The 26,668-nt window shown below is 43.2% G+C and overlaps 1 protein-coding gene across 1 annotated transcript in view; it reads right to left on the bottom strand.

Moving 5' to 3' along the window:
* The window catches only part of MRPL24 (mitochondrial ribosomal protein L24), a 128,968-nt gene that overhangs the window by 56,271 nt on the left and 46,029 nt on the right, over positions 1-26,668 (bottom strand). The window contains exons 2-3 of the mRNA XM_069618266.1: positions 13,167-13,351; positions 6,685-6,780 (exon numbers count right to left, since the gene is read on the bottom strand). Coding sequence (XP_069474367.1) covers positions 6,685-6,780; positions 13,167-13,349 — 279 coding nt within the window. The 5' untranslated portion in view covers positions 13,350-13,351. The remainder of the gene's footprint in view (positions 1-6,684; positions 6,781-13,166; positions 13,352-26,668) is intronic.

The following is a 26,668-nucleotide window of genomic DNA, read 5'->3' as shown; positions in this document are numbered from 1 at the left end:
ACAAAGGGGAATCAAACACTATGAACTATTCATGAAACTAAGAAATAGTCATGAAGGAAAATATACTTCTTAGAGAAGTTTACCAAAGGGAGGAGAAAAGGACCATTCCTTACAGAGGAAAGAAAGAAACTAAAAGCCCAAGACATTATTGAATGACCTGTACGAAGTGATAAAAATGGTCACTAGAGACGATCTTAAGATAATCTATTGAAAAGTGGTTGAGAGATAAGACAACAAACTTCAGGAGAAGCAAGAATGTCTCAGAACTTTAAGTTGTTAAATTAGAGGTAGGTTCATAGGTTAGAGCCCAACGGTGGACGGTTTCTTTTAGAGAGATTCAGTGATTACTGACTAGCACTTTAGCTAGATGCGTTAGTTAGGGACGCCTTATAGAACAGGGAAAGATGGGCCTTATTCATATTCATTAATAAAATAACCAGTGAAATGTCTGACCAGAGTGTGTCCTTCTTCAGACCCGTCACAGAAGCCACAGGAAGGAAACCCCTTCAATTCACGCATCAATGACCAGATGTTTTGTGTATCCCCTGTGACAAAGTTCCGTGCCCGACACTGGTGGAATCAAGTGAGATGCCTCATCGGATTAATAGGGAGAAAATACACAGAGCATCTTCCCAGGATCCGAGCAACAAAGCAGAGGACAGTAATATGCTGAAGTCCTATGGATCCTCTTCCAGGGAGTGTGTAAACCTCTCTGGCTAGTCCTGAAAATCATCCAGGAGGCACGATACCCAGGCGTGTGCCAATACTACCAGTGTCCCACGATTACCAGTAGGTTTGTAGTCTGTGAGCCTCCCAAAGTTTGCAAACCCTGCTGGACCCGCCGATCTCTCATGGCCCATGGACCCCACCTATTTAACACTTGTCAGGGTGCAAAAGCATTGTCAGGAACGCCAGGTTGGTCACAATCAGTAGCACATGCGCTAGAAAAGCCAGAGATGCATTTGCCTTACAGAGCCCTCAGCCCTGCCACCAGTCAGGATGAAATCTTAGATGGATGCCAGGAGTCAAAGCGTTAATCCAGCTTGCTTTCAAGCCAGTCAGTCATAGGTGACCGAAAAGAGCAAAGCCAATGACTAGGCAGAAAGGACAACCAGCTCTCAGTCAGTCTATGGTGGAGTATGGTGATGGAGGTGCTGTTCGGAGAGAGAAGGTTGTGGAAGCATGGAGGAAGAACTGGATCTGGGAAGAGAATTCAAGGTGATACTGGAGAGTACACAGAGGAGCTTGGAGAAATGACTGTGGACGAGAGGGATAGAGGAAAACTGGTGTTGGATAGACCAGAAGCAAAGAAGAAACTGGAAGGAGATTTCTTTTTTTTTTTTGTTTAGACTGAAAGGTGCAAGAAGTAGGAGGTGGAGTACAGGGAGATTTGCCTAGATAGAAGAATTCAGGCAGAGCACACCAAGAGGAGGAGGTTAAAAGTAGAATGCTTGGAGGCAGATAACATCACCAGGAGGAGTTAATGAATAGAGACGATAGGAGGTGGAGAACATCACACAGTTGAGAATCGCGAAAAAGATTGGCTCTGGCGTGTATCAGGAAGAGGAGGGAGGGAATAAAGAAGAGAACAATGCTGAATAAGATTAGAAAGAGTGGGACTGTAGGGATGAGACCAGCAAAGGAGGATACCAGAGAAAAGAGGTAAAGCAGTGATGCACAACATGTGACCTGTGGACTGGATGCAGCATTTCAGGACATGGCCCTCCAAGTCACATGAGTTTTAAGATTAAGTATTGCCTCGCCTTGGGGGGGTGGGGAGAGGAAAGAGGAGGAAAAAGAGAGAGGACGAAAAGAGAGAGAGAGGAAGAAAAGAGAGGGAGAGAGGAGGAAAAGAGAGGGAGTGAGGAGGAAAAGGGAGAGAGAGGAGGAAAGAGAAAGAGAAAGTGTGTGTTATATATATATCTCATGAATACATCAAATTGGTCTTTGCAATGTACCAAAAAAACAGCATAAAAAGTGCACATCCAAAACTACATTTTTATTTTTAAATGTACTCCAGTTTGTGCACCAACGTCCCTAAAACCAGCTCATTCACATGGGCAGTCCGGCCCACTGTATGAGACGTCTGTTACATTCAGCCCTCCAGTGAAATCAGTAGTGCACCTCTGAAGTCAAGTGTTGGGGGGAGCTTGGACAGCGAGAAGAGCTTGACAGAGCGATACAAGAGGGACAAGGTTGGAGTAAGATCAACCTGAAAATGATCAGAGGGGAGAGGACAGAGTGTGTGAGCAGAGTGAGAAATCTCAAGGCGACTGAGCAGACTGGTGAGAAGAAAAACCAAAGAGGTGATTAGCTAGATAGAACTGAAAGGTTCCTCCGGACAGTTGGCCCAAGGCAGGTAATGGAGCCGGAATGAGGTAGGAGCGAGACCGGAAGCTTGAAATAGGCTTAAACAGGAAAAGGGGCAGGGAGAAGAGAAAGGGAAGACTTCAGCCCAAGCCGTGATAGACAAGGGGCACTCCTCCTTGGCTCCACTAGCTACCAGAAAATCACCTCCCTAGCATGAAACATCACAGCAGAGCAAGCGTTGGCAGACCTGAGTGAAGAAGTGGGTCCCACAGGTTGGGACTGGACCAGGCTTGGCATACTCAAGTGCTGCTAACCCTAAAACCTGGGGTGAAGCCTTTTGGTTTGCTGCACCTTTTTTTGGAAGGGTTCAGGTTTTTTTACGAACCTGCTCCGATGAGGGATTCTGAAAAGCCAAATTGGAGATGCAGCCAGTTTACACTCAAGTCTGACAAAACCCTCAAAAGGTCGAGGCGTAGACTAAAGACAAGTCCCACATAGGCAAGTACAAAACAATGCTATTTATCAACACAAGAAATAATTGTGTTCAATACACAACTGGTGACTAAAATCACTACAACATATATGTAGCCCCACACCTTGGAACACCAACATGGGTTACCTACCACTTTAGAATTCAACACTGTAATATATAGGACTATTTCTCAGAGAAAGAGAAAATATGTTCAGTATAAAACAATACAATAGTCAATTAATACACACATTTTAATGTCCTTGTGTCATTAATAAATGTCTACCAATCTTAAAGAAAGATGCTATCACAAATTCACATGTATAAATTAAAACCTTAATATCATTAACACGTAAAAGAAACGTCACCGGCTCGGCACTAGTTCTAATATTATACTTATTAAGTGGTCATTAAGCCACACTCTTCGAATATCAATCAGCTTTGTACACAACCACATAAAATGAAACAGGCTTTCATTAACCCCAGAACCCAAACACATAACATAGTATTTGTGAGCCAAGGCATACAGCCCTCAGAGGTAGTACATTCAGCTGCATCATTAAAATATTCCATCGATATTCATGGGATCACCATGGGATCACATTTATATTATATCACTCTCGGCCAGAGGCACATGACAGGCAGCACTCAAATATTCAAATAAAAGTAGATTCATACTATATCTTAACATGCTTTCATGATCAAGGTAGCAAGCCCATTCTTTTAGAATCAGCTTATTTATTTCTCCATTAATTAATTGTCTATAATCCAGGCCCCATTGCTTACTTAAACATATACCGTTTTTTTGCCTGGGGTATTTTTATTTATTTCTCTGAAGATTTTTGCACAACACCCTGATGGGGGCTGGTTAGCAAACTAACCAGTTAGGCTGAACTCAAGGGATGAAAACTGGAATTAAGTATGATTATTCCACATAGTTAACCAAAGAAACCCCCACACTGGTATACTGAAACATATTATAAAGTTACACATAGAATCTCTGTCAGGACAAATAGGTTCTATAGGTTAAACATGAATGTATATGAATTGACTTTTTCACAATTGACCGCGGGAGAATTGACCTAATTAAAAAGGTCAATTAGGACATAAATGCAGGGGGAAACCCCTTGCAACCGCCAGCCAATCCAAAACCCCAGCAACCACCCACCAATCCCCTTATATTATTTATTATCCCAAACCCACCCCACACATGTATAAAACATTTAAATAAAAGGTAAAGGTCAAATGTGCAGAAGGTCAATTAGGACCACTATTATTAGGTCAATTAGGACAAAAGGTCAATTGTAAAAGGTCAATTTGGGTAATACTGTTAAACATAACTCATGGTAAAAAGAATACATTGCATATACAAATGTAATAGTAGTCAGCTAGGCTTGGCACACTCCTGAATGTAAAGTCTTTTTCTGTTTGGCTCATAGGACTACATCACCCAGAAGGCCTGGCGGTGGAGCAAAGAGTAAGCAATCCAGTGCCGGGTGTCATCTTCAGCCACAATGTTGCTGTGTTGTCTCCACCAGCAGGGGTGCCCCCATCAGAAGCCTCCACTGCTTGCCACCCACTGCGCTTTCCTCCCACGGAGAAGGCGCAGGAGCTCAGGACCTGCGTCGTGATGGGATGTGCTGGCGAACAGCATAGGGTTCCGCGAGCCAGAGAGTCACACGGAGAACCTACTCTTCACTAGGCAAAACCCCATGCAGCCTTGGCGGTGGCCCCCCACGGCCAGTGTCGCTTCTCACTTTCACGGACCAGCTGGGATGTCCTGAGCATATGCTGATGAAGCCCCAGCGGGAACCTTCTAGGAGCAGAAAAGTGTTTGGTCCGCTGCCACTTCCTGGCAGTGCGTGGTTCGCCACACGCAGGCAGACATGAGATGCAGGCCGGGACAGTCTCTGGCAAGTACAGTCCCCTCTCTCCCCACAGAGCGATCTTCTGCCTGGGCACTGGATCGTAGCTAACATGATTCCTGCACTTTGGCTTCTCCGGACGCCAACTATAAGGATGTATTATAAGGATATCCCCAGATCGTTACGGGAGCTCTCTCAGGACACTGTAATCTTGGTGTGCGGCCAAAGGCACCCCCCCTCCTGAACATTTATTTATAAAATGCATTAAATTGGGAGAAGTTCGCAACCTTACTTTTGACAAATTTCCCTAATCTTGGATAATTGTTCTACTTATTTTTGGCATTGGTTACTGTGCGACCCTATGACCTCAATGTGCATTGATGCCATTAGATGTTTAACTGGCTCTGTGAAAGATGAAATCATGGAAATGTGTTCTTTGTAATCGGGTGATCTTATGATGTTATTTTATACTGCTATTTTTATACTGCTATTATAATCCTCCTTTTATTGTTCTTTGTCTCAAAAAATATGAAATTATGATTTGTATTTCATGTAGATTTGTCTTATTATCACGTGTTATTTATATGTAAAAACATTTTAAATGTATACGTTTGCAATTTTGGTAGTTTTAATAGCTTTCGCTTTTTAAAATGTGTGAAAGGTTTTGTTAACTGTACCACACAAATTAAAAAAATACACAAAATTACTTCGAGAATGGAGCTTCTATCACAGATCTTATGAGGTCCTACAAACTAACAGTTTCTGTTCTTGGTTTAGCTAAAAGGATGAGTAATGAGGATAGCAACATGTTTCAATATGGTAGTTGGAACAGACTTTTTTAAAACGTGCAAGGTCTGAGAAAGGTCTGGGTTGCCAGTTGTCTAGATCCGTGGGAGCAGATATTACTGTGTCTAGTTTTGCTGCCACAGGGTGTGGAATTCACTCTTCTCACTGATAACACACACAATTAGGTCATCTGCAGGCGGATGCACTCACGTCACTAGAACTTTTCTAACCAATAAATTAGGGCAATGTATGTCGTTCTTTAGATTCTTATAAAGGTAGGAACCAACAGGCATGAGGGAATTGGAATTAACATAACAGCTGACAATTTGTAATATAGTCTAATGTATCCAAATTGTGTGTTTTTTTGCCTTTAAATATTGCAACTCAATGTGGGCAGGTCGCAAATTCTCAGTTTTTGGTCTCCTGAGACCAGACTAACCTCCCAGCTGTTCGTTACATGCATTAAAGCTGCTTTTCTTGCAAATGGTGCAGCTCATTGTTTCCTGGATTGATTTTTGGGCCTACTTTTAAGGTAACAGGCTTGAATTAATATAGTGGAAGCAATAACTTTTAAATCCCCTCAGCCTTATGAACTTCATTATGTCATGGTGCCAATTTGGACCAAGATGGTGGTATAGGGGCGTAGTTTGGCCGATGGGGGCAGAGTTTGGAGAAGTCAACGAAATCTGGCGAAGGTGCAGAGTCTAGCAAAGATGTGAAGTAAGGTTGGGGTGCACATTCACCTAGTTGAGCCTAGGGCAGCAGAAAGTCTAAATATGCCAGTGAAAGTCACTATACATTTGCCTGCTGAGATGGAGGGCTACTGAAGGGCCAAAAATAAATAAGTAAATTCCAAGTGCACCGATGCAAGGTAATATTACTTCAAAGTTTAAATGTGCTGAATAAAGTATGAAATGAAAGACAATGAAAGCGGAGAACAATTTAATCGTAAGGAAGCAAGGCAGAATACCTGAACCCATAATAAAGACAATGGCTATGCAACGCCACTCCTGCATCATCACAAGACACAATCAATCATGAGCCATCTAGTAGAAACTGGAGGATATTCCATTAACCAGCTCAAAGAAAAACAGTTCACAGGATAAGCAGGGGTTCCAGCAGCAGACTGTTCTTAATATCTTTGGGCGTGTGGGTTTAAATGAAGAGAAATCTTCATTAGACCATGACAACAGAAGCAATAAAGGATGCTTACAAATAAAATAATGAGTCCTCCGAAAATGACAGGACACTTACTGTGTTTAAACCATCCACAAGGACCCAGTTGCGCTCTTTGATGACTTGGCTGACTGTTCCTTGCTTCCCTGCATCTTTCCCAAATAGGACTGCCACCTGAAAATCAAATCGTGAATGAGAAGAGTCTGTGGAGCACCTGGAAACAGTTCATAAAACAAGGTAAGTGAACTATCGGCCAGTAACATAGCTCAGCAAGTCAAGCACCAGTCCCAAACATCTGTGTGACTTGCTGCCACAGATTGAATCCACGCAGGGCTGATTCAGTCCTCCATCCTTCTGAGGACCATACATTGAGAACCACTATGCTGTGAAATAACAGCAATTATTACAACACTTGGAAGTGGAGAGAATCCAGCATTAGAAACTGCACACAAAAAGTACAGTTTCCACTCCAAAGGGTTTGCAATTCATTTATCTTGCACAGGCTAAGGCATACGAATGGGACGTTCCATATTCAATATCGCAAAGGCTCACTTTCTAGGAATTAAAAGGATACAGCGGGACTCCTCTAACCTACAGATAACATTTTGAGGTATGTCAGAATCAGGAGATGGAGAAGGTGGCATCTTGGTTAAAACTTTCTTTATTTTGAACCTCTCAAAACTTAAGCTGGCCCTAAATATATTGGCCCTAATCTAAATAAAGAGAAATCTAAAAGAGTGATCGTCAGGATGTCTTACAAAATAACCCAAGTCCCTCGTCCAGTAATCTATTCTGGTCTGACCTCTGTCCCTACCACTTGATACAAAGAAAATAACCTAACTCTTAACAAAAAGGTACAATAAGAGATGTGGCCCAAACAGAGGCACGGCTTCTGACTTCACTTTAATGTGTCTTTCTCAAAATACACAGGGCTCCTTGCCCCGTTGCACAGTGCCATTCAGAATACCTAGTTTATCTTATGGATTCCCCTCTTCGTTGGGGTTCAGTCTCTCGGTCTCTTTTCCTTGGGATTCACAGACGCACTCTTTCTCAGTATTATGTCGGCATTCAGCCTTTGGGTCCTTTCTGGCCCTTATGTTCAAACCAGGTATTTTCTTGCTGTACTCTCTCTAATTAGTTATCTAATGGTTTTTACCCCTCCCGCGGTCTTGGGTACCGCACCACGCCTTGGGGCCAGTCTCTAGCCTCTCCTTGGGTTTTTTTTTTCACCCTACTGTGGGTTCTACTTTCCTTCACCACCCACGGTCTTTCATCGCCATGGAAGTCTGCAGTGTTTCACTCTTGGTGAGGAATCGACAACTGACATGGGTGTAGAAGCACTGGCGTTTTTGGTTTTTGGTATTTAATAAATGATGCGGGTACTCCATCTCTGAAAGGGAAATCTGCTGAACAGATTTCCCTTTCATGAAGCTCCATGTCCAAAGCATAGTGTGCGCCTGTGCCCTGCTGCATCAGTATCTTGGGCTTTCCCAGTGCTCTGACATTTTCATATCATCCAAAAGCCAGCCGGCAACCAGCGCGGTAGGTGCCAAACCAGAATGGCAATTGCTGGTGCTGAACCCTGGGGGCATGGTCTTGATAAATGGCTGCCACATTTGCACAGTCCCCCCTCACTGCAAACTCTCTCCCTGTTGTAAGGCTTAGTGGCTGGGTATTCTGTGCTATTCTCTGTGGGTCATGGGTTTCTTTTTCTGCAGGGATTTCTGGGATCTGCAGTCCAGTAAAATAAAAAATAAAAAGAACTGTGGCAAAAGTGGGGTATGGCAGGCATTGGATGATTGAGTTACAAGATACATGAAGGGGGTGGCAGAGACTGGGGCCTTCCCAACTCAGGATTGGCTCTGGCAAAAAGCGTGGTAGGCCTCCTGCCCTAAGTTGAGAGGGATCCCTGGGCCCCTCGAAAACGTCAAGTCCCCATCACAAATGTACTTCAGAGAAAGTCGAGGTTTCCTATCACCATGACATGCGGTTAGAATCTGAACACGGCCATTGGGGCAGGGGGTATTGCTGAGCACTCGCGATACCACTGGATATGGGGCAATGGACCAAAACAAGGCAGATAGGCAGCAATAATCACAGCAGGTTTGCTTTAACATGGTATTAAAGGAAAACTGTAACCCAGGATTCCCAGCTTGATCACTGGGAATATTCAAAGCATTTGAATCTATGAAAGGTCCAGTGCTGGAGAAATGTTATTAAACCACGAATCATGTTTAAGCCTCAATCGCTCAGTCTTGTTCCAAAAATGGCACACCAGTAACATTCTGAACGTTCTGTCATACAGACAAATCCCAGAGAGAATTTGAAAGGTGCGTCTATCTGCAACAAGCTACAATGAAAGAGGAAGAACTAGGTTCAGCACATAGGTTGGAACCACGCGCCTAAGGGTAGATGCCTGTGCTCAGTGGATTGGCAAGCCTCGCACAGTCTTAAAAATCCCACTAGATATGCAGGACGCTTTCCTAAATTTACATACTCTAGAGAAATAATGGACTGGCCCTGCGGTGATGGGTGACAAAATATTTACCAGAGATTTCAGTAAAATAAGCACACTTAATATTTGATGCAATGCTGCTACCAAAGGGCAGCCATGCACAGTGAAATGTATTTGACATTCGTTGCAAAGAAAGCTTGTTTGCAGTAAACATCAAATAAAATGTTTAAATATGGCCATAAAATCTCCTTACCAATGTGAGTGGGATAGTAGTCTACCCTGAGCTTGTAAAGAGCCAATGAAACTTGGCCAGTTATTGCTTATTTGTAGCACGAATATGGAATACATCTCCTGCCCTCAAATATGGAAGGTTTTTACTGTTTAGCCAGTTCTTTCCATAATTGCTCCCATTACTTGCTGGTGATCTTCATTATAAAGAGTCCAACCCTTTCCCCTTTACAGTCTCAGTCATGTCCAAGAACATGACACTACGCTAACCCTATAAATTTAACGAAAAGGATTTTAGCCACTTCTCTCTGCTGGGTATTAAAGCACCTCCTCAATCACACCCGTACTCTAGCGAAGTTGGATCCCAATGGTCGAAAGACACAAGTGACGCAGATGGGAGAGAAGGAAGAAAGACAGGACCAAGATAGAAGCGTAACCATTACATAATCTGAGGATTACCATCTTGTCACAGTTCTTCACATTTGAGGAAACACCAATCAAAGACCACCCATCAAATCGACTAACCCCCACATGGTGACTAAGCAGGAATCATGCAACAACTAGGAACCTCTAGGGAAATACCAGTTCCTAAAGACAACAGTCATGAAAAGTGACAGACCAACTAGGTGTTAGGGAGATTTCTCATTTCATGGCTAATTTCCCTTACCTAGCGAGTCCCGAAGCAGCTTTGCTGGATCTCTGGAGTGGTTTCTTTTCCACTTGGTAAGAGTGTGAGCTTCAAACCACTCTTACCTGTATTTTGCTATGTGTTTTACCTGTTTTTGTGATTGTGGGCTCTAGAGTACACCACGTCAGTACCCCCTTCTTTGTGTGTGTCACACAGCACCTTCTGTGCAGCAGCACATGGTTGTCGTTCAGACTTCCCACCGACTCCATTTCTGAGGTGATTACCCTTTTCAGGGGGACAGTAAAGTTACCAGTAACTTTACTTAGTCAAAAGTAACCACAGATCCAGTACATCCCATCTTACATGGAGTACTGGAAGGGTTAACTCTTAACTCTTTATCTGTACCTCCTAGAGCATTGTTTCGCTCTTTTAACATTTAGACATGGCTGGTGGCAGTGGTATCTACCCTAAATTTCTACCGTGGTTATCTTATATAACCGTGGTAATATTGTAGGCTATTGTGTTAGCCTCAAACTTAAACCCGCTTGACCAAATCCTTTTTCGTTTGGCTCCGGTGCGGTTTATTCGCCATTTCTTTTTGTTAAACTTCTTCTTGTGTTTTACTTTGAGCAGCAAATTAGGTTCACCTTCTTTGTTCACTGTCTTTTTGGCGGGTTTCTACCTAGAAGCCCTCCACAAGGTGCCTGGGTGTCTAGGTCGGCTGAATGTGAGGGAGGGGTGTAGTCACCCCCTGCACAGGGTATCCTAGGAAACCCAAGTCGCACTTTGTCATGATTGGCCAGGGTGGTTGTCCGGGCCGGACAACCCCCCCCTGCTGGGTGATTGACAGCCAGGCTGTGTGAATGGGGGTTGTTCGCATAAAAGGCAGGTCTCTTGGGCTGGAAGTCAGAGAGTCACCACTGGAACTACAAGGAACCGACGAGAAGTGGAGGAGAGGTCGACTTCTGCAACTACCCCGTACTGGTGAAGCCCTGCTGTAGCCCTGAGCTATCTACCCTTCAACGACTAAGAGGAGATTCAGTCCAGAGTCTTCTTCCCTTGAGCCTGGTGGGGATAACCAGCTCATCTTCTTCAGTCAGAGGTCGCCTTCGTGGTCGAAATCGCTGCACACTGCTGTAGTGGTCCGGATAGCCACCTGAAGACCCTCTCCTGTTTTTAAGGAGTGCACCTTTTATTCATTGTCGCTGCTGCCGGCCTCTTCCCCGTGTGGTGCAGACCCCTCATTGTCCTTCTTCGTGCTGAAGCTGCAGGAAAGCGTGGGTCTGCGGGAAACCAACAGGAACAACTGCTGTGGCACCAGCTTCGTTCTTTGAGAAAGGTACTGTGTCCTGTTTGAGGAATTTTGGGTGAAATCCCTATTTCTCTAATTTAAGGCTCGTCCTTACTTTTCCCTCCTTCTTATAACTTTTGCTTCCCAACATTGACAATATCAAAGTACTCTTGGCAACGTTGAATCTCAAACTGTCCGACTGTGTGATCCTCGACCACAGGCAACCGGTGTCACTTGACTTTGGCTCTGGCCCTTTGACTCTTGAATTCCTGTCTATATGTGTTCTGAGATTCTGTCTGTCTAACCAACATATTGCCTGTGATTTTTGCCCCAAACTCTCTCTGGGTATCTCGGGTGCTAAGTGTGTTTTTACCCCGGTAGCATTTCTTACCACGGATACACGTTTATCTAGTAGACCGAACTGTAAAAAGTGATCGCAATTGTATTCACGGTAACATGTTCTGTTTCGTAACACCGGTCCATTCAAACACAGGGTATTCACCTCGAATAATACTGTAAAAAGTGAATTGGTTAGTTGTAGTATATTTTACGTGTGGTTTTTGAATTCATAGAAGTGTCGTGTTGATAACAAATGGTTTAGAAATAAATGTACTTCTATTTTTTACCTGAAACCTTGAGTCAGTGTTTGCTTGAGTCACAGTAATTGTGGACCCTTTGTGTAATCTCTGCTACTGCTCATACTCTTTAAGCCTGGCTGCTCTGCTACTGCTACCACTATTACCTAGTAGTACAGGCTTGTACCAAAGGTAAAACTTGTATTGCCACCTGTAGTCTTAATTGTGTGTAGTGGTCCCTAAGGGCACTGCACATGATTCTGCCTAACACTAGGGTGCAGAGATCCTGCTTCCATAAACCCTTCTCGCCCTCACACACACACACACACACACACACACACACACACACACACACACACACACGAAGCTGTACAGGCTGCCACCAATCCCCTTTCATACAGAGGATGCAGAAGCTCAGATCTGGGACGTTTACATCCAGAAACCTAAAGTACACAACACAAATTACACAGAACAAAGTCTGTAGGACACAAGAAAATTACAGAAGTAACCAGGTACTGAAGGAAAGAAACAATACTGAGAAACCTTTGAGGCAAACAACTTCAAAACTCAGGAACAGGATCAGGGTAGGTGAGAGTATACTGACCATGGAAAGGAGAAGCATAAAAACAAATAATAAAAACAAACACTTCAATTTTCGTCCACAAATACAAAGTATGTGGAGAACCAAAAGTAAACAACCACTGAAGCGGCTTGCCAAACATAACTACCACACAAAGGCATCTGCCTAAAGAAAGAACAGGATCCCGCTGCAGTATCTGAATAAGTGGTCAGGTGCTTTACATCCAGAAGTGGCAAAACACACATTTGATTATATTCAAAGGGCACCTATTGTTCCTTGATTTGATGCATCATTACATGCACTGTGACGAGGAAGAGGGACGAAGCAGGAATGAGACAGTAAAGGTTTTACCAAGAAGTTCCAAGCTCCTTCCCATAACAGATATCCCAAAGGCTATGAAGCACTGTTTATCAAGATTGCGCACACTGGATGTTAGGAACGATTCACGCTACTTTCAAATCTTCATGAACAACATTAAGGAAAGTAAATCCTGCTACCATCAACCTATAGACTGAAGTAGCACAAGTTGTTCACTGCTCTCGAGAACGAAAATATGTCTCGCTCTCAATTAAGACCCAGTACTGATGCTCTGCCAGTGTCAAAGTGATCCCAAATGTTGCAGACATAGGAACTGGGGCACTGCAAGAAAATGTGTTTTTTCCAGGATTTATCAAGTTTGGTTGTGTGAGGTAGCACCAGAAACCTGCCAAAGTTAGTCTTTCAGATGGAAACCACTGGCCACCTTTATGGGATAAACTAGCAATCCCCGTTACCCAAGAGTTACCTGCATATACTGTACTCACTGTATCACCACGAAAATACTGCCAATCCTCTTCTGCCACAGGCTCCACAAACACCTTTCGCCGCCTCTTTCCTGGTGGGTTTCTTCTCTTTGCTGCCAACATCCATGGCCGAGAGGTACCATAGCGATAGTTGGGAGGTATTGTAACTTTAGCAGCCATGGCCAGAAAGGCTGTGAGACGCATTTCTAGAAAAGTGGCAAGAAACAGAATGCATCATTACAGGTCAAACTAGAACTCCCCATTTGTATGTATTATAAATCATCATAACGGAGATGGCCAGTTTGGCCATGGTGGAATATATGAAAGTTCAATGTAAGGTGTAATAGGACAATAACAGTTTGCTTTTAGACTATGGGGTAAGGACCACAAACCCACCCCTTGAATTATTACAAGGGTTTATATTGGTACATTTGCTAAAGGCCTATGGCATGACTTAGGCCACTTTGAACCCAGAGTTTTTAATCAAACATTTTCACAAGTTTACAGGATGAAATCATAGCTGGTCTTTTGGACAGAATTAGCCATCAAGCCATCTTTGTGAAGTTTGGTTCACTGGCTACTAAAGATGTACTACTGCCACGGTTAAAACAACCTAGTTAATTGTTATAGCACATTGTACAATTCACAGTCAAGGGTTGCAATAGCGGCTTTATTCAAGGCCCTTATATCCATTCAAGTCGATGATGATACTGTATTATCCAAGAGGAGCTTGTAAAAGCAGATTCTCAGATACAGCAATGACAAAATAATAACTCTTACCAGATACAGCATTTTTTTTTTTAAAATTAGAAGCGATGGAAATGAAAGGTGTATTTTATTTGGAATTTGGAGGCCAAGATAATCAACTAAAGGGGTGTTTACCTAAGGACTGGTGAAATACAACTTGAGGGGTATCCTGAGTGGAGGATTATGAGACATTGTATAATGCAAGAGGCCAGCGGGCACCTCATTTGGACTTAGGCCCGATAACTTCTTTCAGGAAGGGGTACCTAGGCGTTAAACCATGAAGCTGTTCACTCTTCAAGACATTCAATGATCCATTGGCTAAAAGAAGTTAAAGAAAAAAATATTCCTGTGGTAGATGTGCAATGATCACCAAAAATTGCCCAATATTTTAAAAATACAATATATAAAAAATGTCAATTCAACTTGTGACCATCCCGTTTTTTTTAATAGAGTTTTCAGTGAAGCTTTTTGGTAACTTTTTTACACCTAGGATTTCTAGAGCAAGACACAGCCTAAAATCCTGCCTGATGCACATTTCAAATTTTGAGAAGATCTGGCACAAAAGGAGCAGTTTCTCAACACCCATCTCATTAAGAGTAAAAATGTCAGAGGAGGGGAAAGGTCCTATTTCTCCAGTCTTTGTGGATTTGCAGTCCGCCTTTGACAGTTCTACCCAATAAGGTGTAGGGAATGTTCGATAACTTGCAGAAGGCAGAGAGGCATATTAACACAATGAAAGAGGAACTGATTTAACAACAGGTATATATTTGGAGAAGCCTCCACTGTTACAATGCACTTCGGGCATAGCTCAGGAGTGTATAACCACCCTATTTTCTTTAGCATAACACCCAAGCCACTGCACTGTTGGCCGCAACGCACCAAAAATAGGTTGCAGACATATTTATATGTTTTATGCAGAGTTGCTCTCAAAAACACCTCATGCCCATCGATTGGGATACCATTGCAGCCTTTATGCAGGATCATGGGTTTGTACACAGTATTCTATTCAGGGTCTGAGGATCTGAAGAGACTTTCTTAAATAGCTGTAAGCCTTCCTTGCCTCATCCAATAGCAAGGGGTCAAACAGTTGAGGCCAACCCTCAAGAAGTGAGAGGGGAGACCACAATACAGGGTAATATATTTTGAAAAAGCAATGTCACACAAACGTATTATGAAAATATGCTTAATATATCGCACAAAGGTGGAGGTAATAGACAATTAATGTGGGTTCATAAAATCTAGGAACGTTCTTACTGTAGGTGTTTACTTGTTGGGGGCAACAAGGACCTTAGGGTAGCAGGTGTGACAGTTTGTGCCTCAGTGGTTCCTTCAGACTTGTAATAGCACAGCAAGGATGCAGTCTCTCATATGAATCAATTAAAGCATTGGCCAGCATCGGATTAGCATAGTGGTTCTGATGCTGTGCAATTCCCGATAGTAGGTATATGACTGAATCTTCAAGAGAATTTGCTGCATTAAAGATAGAAGATGGCTTCAGAAACAGTTGGTGCTTTTCCAAAGGCAATCCAAGTACAGGGAATCTGGTGGTCGGGTCGGACATTCAGTCAATGCTCTGATCCTCAAAAGGATAGGGGTCAAAAGAAGTGGTCCCTGTGTTCCTGTTCTAGTTGTACAGCAGGTTGAAGAGAAGGATCTTTAAGGAAGAAATGTTCGGGACAACACCACCACCAGCAGTTCCACTACAAGTAGCCTGAAGTTGGGGGGAGGGAATGCAGTTAGTTGCCCATTTTATTTCCTGGTGCCAGCGATTGACATGGGACACATGGAGCTAGTTCACTTAGGAGATTGACTCCTTGGAGTCCTGATATTACCTTTGGGTTTCATTTCTGGTTGGAATTTGTTCCTGGTCTTGGGAGGCAAACACAGGCCTCTGACTCTGTCAGAGTCCTCAGAATCCGGTGCTTCTGCTGTGTCTGAAAGCACTGGGCAGCAATGCTTTGCTGGAAACAGGGGGATCCTTGAGAACTTACTACTCGGATCTACCTGCCAGACTAAGGGAGGAGATACCTAGTTCTTTGGTGCACTCCATTTGGGAGAAATTCAGTGTCTGCAAATACGGAGAAGAGCTTTATTGTTAGAACAGTTTCTGCAATAGAGCATGAACCTACAGAAGCGTATTCAAGATTTGTAGTTGTGTGTCATATACTGCACTTAAGAATTAATTCCCAAAGGAGGCAAGGAAGCAAATGCTCAGGTTATATAGGAGGTTGAGCCAATAAGAGTAGCTCAACTGCCAATCAAGGGTTCGAAATTGGGCAAAATCCAGGAGAAGCTGGCCATCTCCAAACTGCCCCAACACACTGGATCTGTTGGTTGTCTCCACGACCACCAGTATGGCTTCAGAGCAGCCAGAGGCACGGAAACTGCACTACTGAACACATGTGAAGACTTGCTCTCAAATCTCCATCTGTTCTTATCCTTCTGGATCTTTCCTCTGCCTTTGACACGGTCAGTCGGCTCAGTTGCACCACGGGGGGGGTCTCTCTCTCTCCATCTCTCTCCATCTCTGCTCAATGCCAGTAAGACCAAGATCCTTCTCATTGGGACTCCAGATCCCTCCTAACCTTTGGGACTCCAGATCCCTCCTAACCTCTGGCCTCTGGCCTCCCCCTCCCCCTGCCCCTCGGCAAAACACCTTGGTGTCATCTTTAACTCCTCTTTCTGCTCCCATCACAGACCTTGTCAAGAAGGTCCACTATCAGCTGCACCTCCTCTGAGGTATTCTCCCTTTGCCCACCTTCCCCCTGAAACTCCATGTCTCCAGAGTTCTGGTCCTCTTTAGGCTGGACTACTGCAACAGCCTCTTTCTCAATATTCCTTTATCCTCCCTTCACCCCTTCAACAAATCCAGAATAGGAATGTGGGACATATCCTTGGCTTCAAGCCCAGGAACCTGCATCTATCCAATCCTAAAATCTCTCCACTAGCTCATGGCTGCTGCTAGGATCAGGTTAAAAACTATCTGCATCATCCACAAGGCTTTCTGGGGGCTGGGACCCCACTACATCCAACTCTCTATTCCTAAATACCTCCCAGCTAGAGCCCAGTCTTCAAGCTCCAACTCTCTGCAGAGCAGACGCTTCTCTAAGCAGAGAGTATGTGGTAGATCTCTCTCCTCTGCAGGTGCATCCCGCTGGAATGTTCTCCCTGCACCTCTCAGGCTTGAGCGGGATCTCCTCAAGTTCGGGAAGCTCCTCAAGTTTGGGAAGCTCCTCAAGTTTGGGAAGCTCCTCAAGTCCCTCTCTCTCCCTTTCCTTCCTTCTCCCCTGCCAATACCACTGTTTGCTGCAGTGACTGGCTGCCTGTCTCCCTCCGAGTTCTACAGGGCACCAGCCCCCCCCACCAAGTCCACCCCCCCTCCTCGCACTTAACATGTGGACCCTCACCCCATGCAATCTCTGGGACTTGCCCTCCTGGCCTCCCCTTAGCACTCGCATAGCCCCTGTTGCCCTCGTCTCCCCCTTCCTTCACTCCCTCCTTCAGCTGCACTCTCTTCTTTACCCTGCACTTCCCTTCCCACCCTACCCTACCACTTCTGATGTTGCCCTACTGGCACTCGCCCACCCACTTCTTGTTACTGCACTGCCACAATGCGAATGTCACCAAACCTAGTGGGACCATTATTGTTTTCGTCTCCCTCGTCCCCCGCTCCCCCACCCTTTTTTTGTCTTGTGGCACCGTGAAACAACATTTGTTGTATAGGTGCCTTACAAATATCCAATAAATACATAAATTAAATATTTAGCTCCTGCTTGTAGCCTTGAACATACACACATGTGAATTTAACTCTGTGCATTTGGGACAATCTATAAACTTTTAGACACATCTATATGACATGTAAATCCCAAGATGTCATATATAACAGATACAATTATATGTTTCCGTCTAAGGTGGAAATTATATTTGTGGAATGCTATGTACTAGCTCCTTGTACCCCAGTGGTAGCTCCATGTTACTGTTTAATGCTGGATACTCAAGAGCTGCTTTTAGCTCCTGGTTATCTAATCTGAATTTCGAGCTCTGCAATCACAAGGTTACACTCGTTGAAAAATGTAGGCAGCCACTCAGTCCCTTGGAGGCCTCCATATTAACTGTCATGACTTCTTCTCTGGCTTTACTCTATTGTGGAGTCATGCTGAAATCAGACACCATTCCCAAACAGAACAGATCTTGTTTGGCAACCCTAGTCCTTACTCCGAGCAGGCAGTAGCCATAACCACACATGGTAATACAAATATTCATCTCATGCCCATGCCTGGCCTTTGGACTCTGTACTGGATTTACACAGGGCATCATGAGAGATACACCCACAGGAAATCAACCCAATAAGAACCAAACAAAGGCTGGCATCAACCAGAGACTTTCAGGGAAACAACATAATCTTGATATATTTAGGGGGTTAATGGAAGACAATCAGTACTTAAATCTTTGATGAAGCCTCACCTGGAAAATGCTTGGAATACCAGGTCACAGAACAATCTAAAATAATCTGGGCCTCTCAGCAGAAGCGTAGGATTGAACACACTGCACAAGAAATATATTTAAAAAATGTAAACAATCGGTTTACAAACGGAAACCTCCAGTAATTGTTGCCAAAATCTCAAATATACATAAAGCCACGTGCCTTCCACATTTAAAAAACCGTTAAGAAAAAAAAAATGTTATACAATTATTTTGCTCCCAGCACAATCTATATTGTGGGTTTATAACCCAAACCATGAGGAATCCCATAACTGAACCGACAAGAATTCCCAGAATTGAATCCTCAGATCCTTTACAAAGATTAAAAGCAGGTCAACCGTGGAGCAGTTAGGGCTTCACAATTTATAAATCACGTATTTGCAAGTTTCAACTTCCTTATCACAATATCGACACATACTACTGTTACAGTTTTTTTCCAGCGGAAGCAATTATCACGATTTGGCAATAAATTAAAACGCAATCATAATATAATGATTCCAAATGTCCAAGACGAGAAGCGCATTTAATATGGTGCGCATATCCCTAAACATTTGTGTACCCTTGCCAAAGCTGCAAAATGTTTATATCCCCCCAAGTGAATCACAGTTATGGCACCAAACCATAAACCAAAGGAGTTTCTTAAAAACCATCGGATTTTCAAAAACTTGCTTGCTATCAGAACCCCACAATTTCAGTTTAGTGGCAGAATTAGTTAATTGGGGATTTATCATAGTTTGCTTGTTTTCTGCAAACTGTTGGAGTAATGATTCCTTCAGTGGCACTACAAATTTATGACAAAGTAACATTTTCTTCCAGAGCGCATATATGTCTAAGGAAGCTACACCTAGTTCAAATCCAATTGCGCTCATAGGCGTTTTAGGTATTGATAAGATATTTTTCCAGAAGAGACCCACCAGGTACACAACATTTTCACCCTAAAGGGAATGATACACTTGCAGCCCATATGTAATTGCTGGCACTATTTCAGCTTTGTAGAATTTTAAAATAGGCAAAATAGAATATTTCCTGTATCTGTAATTAAAATGTTTCATTTGAGCAAGTAACGGTTTCGATTTTTCATATGGTCTATTTAACAGGGTCTTCTTTCTGGGATTGGAATACATTCTAATACCTAAATACCTTGAATCGTTCACATTATTTGTCTGCTAGCCATCAGCTACCTTTTTTCTTTCTACTTCCAGTTGATATAGTCAAGATCTGAGTTTTATTTACATTTATCACTAAATCACGATTTATGTAGTACTCATTAAACGCATTTAGCAAACGTTGTAGGCCCACCTTAATGCAATCTAGCAATATGATGTCATCTGCATAGGACATCCAATGTATTCTTACCCCATTAATAGCTGGTGCAACAAAAGTCGTCCTCAACAGGAAAAGGCCCAAATCAGTTTAATACATGTTAAATAAAAAAGTGGCCAGTATGCATCTCTGTAGGAGGCCACTGGAAGTGGGGATTGCCCGGGAGAGGTCTCCTTTTCCATTGAGCCATACTTTTAATGCAGAGTCCTCATGCAAATAAATCAATGCAATGTCGGACACTCACTTTTTGGAGGGAAGGGTCACTTATTCTCAGATTCAGCAGGTTTATCAATCACACTTTCCTTACCAATAGCCCACACCTCACCTGATGATTCTGTGCGTGTCTTCACGGATTCTTCGGATGAGCTTTCCACCTTCTTTTCCCTCCTGGCTGTCCTTGTCCGTGTCCTCATAGTCTTGCCCTTCTGTTTGAAGGGATAGGGGCGGGCTACCCCAGAGGCCACTTTGCCTATATAGCAATTAGCCCGGCAGCGGGGACTCCGGGGAGCCCACTCCAAACCAGGTAAAAGCTTTGCCGAAAAACCCTGGTAGATCTTGTTGCTGTAGGATGTGGTAGTGAGTAGTATTTCCAGAGTGGTAGTTGCTGTTGGTAGTAAACATGCACTGGTATAAGGACTTCAATACCCAGCATGCACTGGTAAGTGGAGTAGCAATGTCCGGTTCCAGCATACTCAGGTACTTTGAGTAACGGACTACAATAACCAGCAGGCACAAGTAAGTGTTCGTAGCGGAGTGCAGAATATCAATCCAGTGCGGAGTCGCACAATGAAGCAAACATTTCCAAAATCCACTCCGACCAGACTGAGCCGGAAATAATGAACAAGATGCTCACAAGCAAAGTAGCACAGCCAGCACAGAGCATTTGATGGCAGGGAGGACGCTGTGGATGGAAATGAGAACAAGAAAGTAGCGCGGGCGCTGCACAACAGCAGAATGCTGTAACAGGCAGATTAGCACACAGATCGGGAGAGGGGAACCGCGAACAGCGGTAACGGAAAGACGCGGGCAGACGTACAAGAAAGGAAAGAGAGGAAACACAGAGGAGCAAAGGGAGTTAGAAACGAGCATTGGGAAACTCACGTAAAGCTGCTAGAAAGTTGCAACGCACAGGTGCTCTCCACTCCCAGGTAATTGTATGGACTGCAGCAGAAGGACTAGACCGCACCTCGCAATGACTCTGAGTCTAGTCCTTTTTCCATATCGCCCACCTACTTCATACCTTCCATGGGCGATATGTGTCACTTATATACAAGGCAAAAACAAAAAACGATGGCCACTGCAAAATATGGTAATGACTTGACCGCTCATGATTATCCTAGTGCTCTGCTGCAGAGGAAAATATTTTTTAAAAGTCTCCAATGCTACATAAAAAGACAGTTGCCAGATTTCTTTCCAACTTAATTGGGTTAAAACCCATGTTATATTTTGGCTGCACATAGAGACCACTTAAAATGTATTATTCTAGGATGTCCAGATTTAGGCTCAACTCACAAAACCTTATTGGAATCTAATTACTTTTAACTAACTTAAAGGCAAAAGGTGAACTAAAAACAGATAGGCAATCAGAGAGAAACAGCTGACCTATCCCAGAAAAGAAAAAAAAAAAAAGAAAAAAAGATTGTACTTAATGAAGAAGAATTTAAAAAAAAAATCAAATGTTGGTGGGTGTAAGCAGCACTTTCTTGGATCAAGCAAGCAGTCTCACATAAATGCTGCACTAGCTCCTATTAGTTTGTTCTTAACAGCATTGTCCGTGGGTCACGATTATGGATTGCTTTTGTATTTGCAATTCTAATTTTACTCTCTCTACAAATGGCCAAATGCCAATATCTAGTTACCAGTGAACCTACTATTTAATGATCCCTATAGTTTTGTTCTTGTCACTTTGTGACATAGAACAAGGAACTTTGAGGTTTCAGAGTGTGAAAGATCATCATTTAATAAAGTTTGAGTTTCGGAGGAGGGGCAGGAAGTACTTATTTATAGGAGGACCTTTTTAAAAATAAGGTACAACAACACTGATCTCTCTGCCCCTGCCAGGGTCGCCACTGTACCACGGTCATTAGTATTTTACTTTTTAGTCATTAGGCTAAACCACCACATATTTGCCATTGGCAATGCGGTTTTAAACTTTGGACTCATTTCACGCACGCGCTTAAGGATGGAGGACTGCAGGTCTCTGGTCAGCCCAGGTTACCAGGACAAGGTTGGGGACGTGCACAGTGGAAAGAACTGGCTCGGACCAGATGGGACAATAAGATGTTCATAGCCACCGGAACTTGAAACATGGGTGGACGCCCAAAGATTCAGGATGAGGAGAGGCCAGAAATGATAGAGGGTGGAGAGGTATGTCCCCTGTGGGGGAGCTGCTTGAATGGAAGGTGCCACCACGTGCTATACCATCTATGAACGGGGGCACTGTTTTGGGAGACGAGAGGAGTGTGCCAGAAGACCTTGCAATCAAACTTTCCCATGTCAGGTGACCAATGACATATAAGGTAAGGGCGGGTGTCAGGAGGGAGGGTCATGTCAGTTTTGTGGGCTGGATACTATTTTCCTTGATTTGTAAGACAATCAATAAATCTCCATCACCTGAAATTGATGTGTGAACCTGGTTTCTCCGACAGTTTTTATGCGGTGACTCGAATGCATAGTGCAGCGTGATTCACAACTGAGCTTTCAAGCAGCCTCCTGTCAAATGCCCCAGAGCACAACAAAAATAAGAGGTAAGGAGTCCCAATTAAAAGAAGGAGAGTGGCAAGAGTGTTCCCTGGTGTCTGGTGTGTGGGAAAGCCTGGAAGAAGTCTCGCTACACTTTCAATTTGGAGGGGGCGGCAGTGTCATCAAAACACCCTGGAGAAAGTGTTCCTGGTGTTCCATGGATTGATGGCATCCTGATTCGCGACCACTGGAGCATTGTATCGATCTGTCTGATTGGAAAAGTGCAGTAAGTACAACGGGGGCACCCCTGAAAATGTATTGAACTGCATTGTATACAAACTTGGTTATGGCACTTACGTTTAACACACAAAATACTAACACTTAATTTAGTGACTTCAAAGAAATATTACAGCGCTATGAAACTAATTCTTATTAGCACGCAGAGAATCGAACTTCATGGAATTACAGCTGCCAAACCCCAGAACGTGGCGACAAGTCTGATTGATGGCAGACATAATGCATGAACCTAATGCATCTAAATTAGTATCATCCCTCGTGGGAACCAAAACCGCTGATAATAAAGACCAAATTGATAAAAGATGCAGCATGTTGTCAGGGGGATTCAGAAAAGGGCACAAAATGCAAAAGTTAAATTTTCAAACCCCAAAAACACGACTCGACAAGCCTATTGACAAATCCTTCTAACGTGCGGATTACAAATTCATACCTATACGACATTTTGAACAAAAAAAAGGGTCCTGATAGAAAAGCGAGTGAATCCAGTAGATGAGACAGCAAAATTTCAAAAGAGAGAACATTACGGCACAAAGGATCTGCCTGATGCAGAGATTCTGGACCTTGACCTCTCAGTGGTAGAACACATCCATCGAGAGGACCTTCCAAATTCTGGCAAGGAAGACCATACTAAGCCACAACAGAGGATAAGCACCATTGGGGGGGGGGGGGGGGTAACTTGCTTGCCGCCCCCAGGTCGAAACACCTCACGAAGCACGAGCTTAACAAGGAAGACAAAGGATCGGCCCAGACTCAATCAAAAAGATTACAGAAAAAACCACAGAACAAGAAGTGAAAACGAGCAGAATGTCTGCACCGAAGGCAATTGACAAATCAACTGTAGCACTTGTAAAATCAAGCGCTGTTGCTGGCAACTCCAACCCTGAATCAGTCCAAGGAAGAATATATGGAAGCAGCCGATCGTCAAGTACACCAAGTATAAACCCTCTAATACAGCAAAGGAATTCACCAGAAGAGAACGAGAAAATATGGTCCAACGAAGAGAATAAATACATCAACAGTGCAGAAAAGCAAAAAAAGAGCAAGAAAGCTCTAAAGAACCCCTTGTGCTTGCAAAAAAAGAAGGGATTAGTGAGATCCTGGCCCCCCCCCCATCTCATCGCCTTCTTCCCTGGATGACTCGTCTTTTCCCCATGAAACAACACATAGCCGAAATCCACAAAACTCAACCCCATTCCAGGCACATTGCAATGTAATGGCGCCATTAAATATTTCTCTGGCTCCATTTCTAAAACTGTATGAGGTGATCAATGGAAATTACAAAGACCAGGTAACACTAATGGCAATGATCCATTCGAAACTAATATTTGTGGAGACTTTTATAACTTAATTGCAATCAAGAGTCGACCAGGAAGCCGCAAGCGCAGCTGAACTGCAAAAGAACCTACAAGAATCTTTAAATGTGGCGAGAGCAGAAAAGAAAATGTTGAGCATGATAGAAATACTAGTACAGGAACAGGGAGAATACAATGCCCAAGAAAGAAGGAATAAAAACAAAAAAACAGACCTCCATAAAGACGATGACTCCACCCCGGGAAATCTCAGCTGTTGGAAAAATATTAATACAAGCGAATATACCGGATCAACCCCCTCAGACAGTTACTACTGACAAGGAAAACCGGGAACCCTGGCCGCTTAAATATAAACATGATAAACAAAATGTGCCCCAGTTAAGCTCAGAAAGAAACTAAAGCACAAACAAACCAGCTGCTGACACTATTAACCATTGCAGAGCATCCAGAGGAAATTAAAGAGCAAAATCCCTATCCAGCATTTCAAAACAGCGAAAAGAGGAAAACTAGGGAACTGAAGAAACTAAAAAAGGTGACCAAAATGTATAATCTCGTACACAATAATAATAAAAAAAAATGGGGCACAAGCCTTCTTCCGGAATATCTCATCTCCTCGAAAAGACATAAATGGATTCAAATCAAGAAATAAAGAAATACCTAATAAATTAGCTACACGAGATTTGGTAGAGCCAAGGACTTTTCTTACAACGAATCTCCACAAATTGAGAACATTGGAATACCAAAATGATAGGGAAGAAATAGGACTTAACAAACCTCTCAACCTATTCAATAGAGGACACAGAACATCTAACAGAGACCGCTCAAATCTATGAACATAGCACGGATGAAGGAAACGCACCAGTCTTCAGAGAATTTCAACACAAAGAGGGTAAAAGCCTTGCTGACTCACCAACACCTTTTTTGACAATGGCAGAAAAGCGGTCTATAGCTGAGAATATATATATAATCAGAAGGCAAAATTGCAGTACTTGGAGACAGAAATGGACTAAAACAAAGAGATGGGGGAGGATCCGGCCAGAAGAAGTAAAGTCGGAAAGAAAAGTACCTGAAAATCAAATGGATCAGGAAAAGAAGAACAGAGTCGTTACCTAAATGTCGACAAGAGAGAAAAACAATCCTTACTCCTGAACACACCACATTTAAAAAGGATCATAGAAATATCCTCCCCTCTCTGAGATATGACAAGAGGAACTCGACCAACAATACAAAGGAGACTGAAGGAGGAAGACACTGTCTCCAACTAAACCATCTTCTCTTCTCACAGCAGAAGAAGGGTTGATACTGAATCGAGACTGGTCCTCAGATTGCTTCACCATATACAGGAATATCGTTTCATGAAAACAGAAGGCATCAGAGAGGTAGAATTTCCAAATGAAGAGTGCACAGACAAGGTAATTCTCCATCTATACTCAAAAGGACACAAAACCTTGTTACTGGAAACCGCAGACCTCCTCCTCCCTGTGAGATTCGAGTTAGCACAGGAAAAATACAAGAACCTAATGGTCCCAAAGTTTAAAAACACACCAAACCAAATGGTATGAAGATGGACCGGAAAGAAACAAAACTAATGATTGGTCCCAGGAACCCAACAGAAGATTAAACACGGGGAAACTTAGGAACAAAGAGGAGAGGAAAACAGATGGGCGAATATATCAACCGTCAAGCATTACCTTCACCTGCAACACCAATGAGACTAGCCCAGTGAAAGAACTTTAAAGGAAGCAATGCGAGAGCAGCAAGGAAAACAGGAGCTGGCGTTCAGTAAAACAAATTGAAAAACAAATAGCTCACTAGCTAGGAACAGGGGCAGCAACCCACAAAGATATCCTGGAACACACGAGGATTGAAACATGCATATAACGCCAGTAATATTAACCTCAAATCAAATCAAATATTGTGCTTACAAGAGACCTGGATTACAACTCCTCCAATTGTAGAGGACTACACTGTGCACCTAAATCCAGCATATAAGTGGGAAAAAGGGAGACTATCATCGGGTCTACTAACCCTCATTAAAATGGGAACCGGCTTGGGGATTATTGAATCTAGGAATGTCAACCCCTTTGTACAAGGAACCCTCCTGTCAATGACAAAAGATCCAAATATTTACCGGCGAGGAATCCTAATACTCAATCTATACTGGAACCTGGAGGCAATTGAAGGCAAGGACTTCTTGGATATTTTGGACGAATACATCACCCAACCGAATCCCCACAGATATTAATCTGCAGAGACCTTAACATCTGCTGTCTGGATGAGAGGGAAAAGGTTACAATATACTTTGATACTACGACTAACAAAGCTGAGGAAAGAGCAAATCCTGGACAAGGGCCATGGAGCTTAGGAATCTTCAAATGCTAAATGGCCAAACAAAGGGGGACTTTCCAGGGAGACCCATGTGGACAAATGGAACCAGATCAAAGACCTTGGATTATATCTACGTCTGTCAGGGGACGAGAAACCAGGTAAAGCAACTGGAAGTAATCAAGACAACAAAAAGTGACCATGCGTTGCTGAAGCTGATGGTAGATATAAAACAGACCTACATTAGAAACAAAGCTAACCACAGGGACTCAGCCATAACTGAGGGGAGAAATAGGATTCATATCCTACCGAATTATGTCAATAAAATCCTCTCCGGATATACAGCCCTTAAGGAAC

This window comes from Ambystoma mexicanum, chromosome 10 (genome assembly GCF_040938575.1).
Source record: "Ambystoma mexicanum isolate Mex_15411 chromosome 10, UKY_AmexF1_1, whole genome shotgun sequence".
NCBI classification, from domain to species: Eukaryota; Metazoa; Chordata; class Amphibia; order Caudata; family Ambystomatidae; genus Ambystoma; species Ambystoma mexicanum.
The sequence above is the reverse complement of the archived record's forward strand: the minus strand, read 5'-3'. Positions and strand labels throughout refer to the sequence as shown.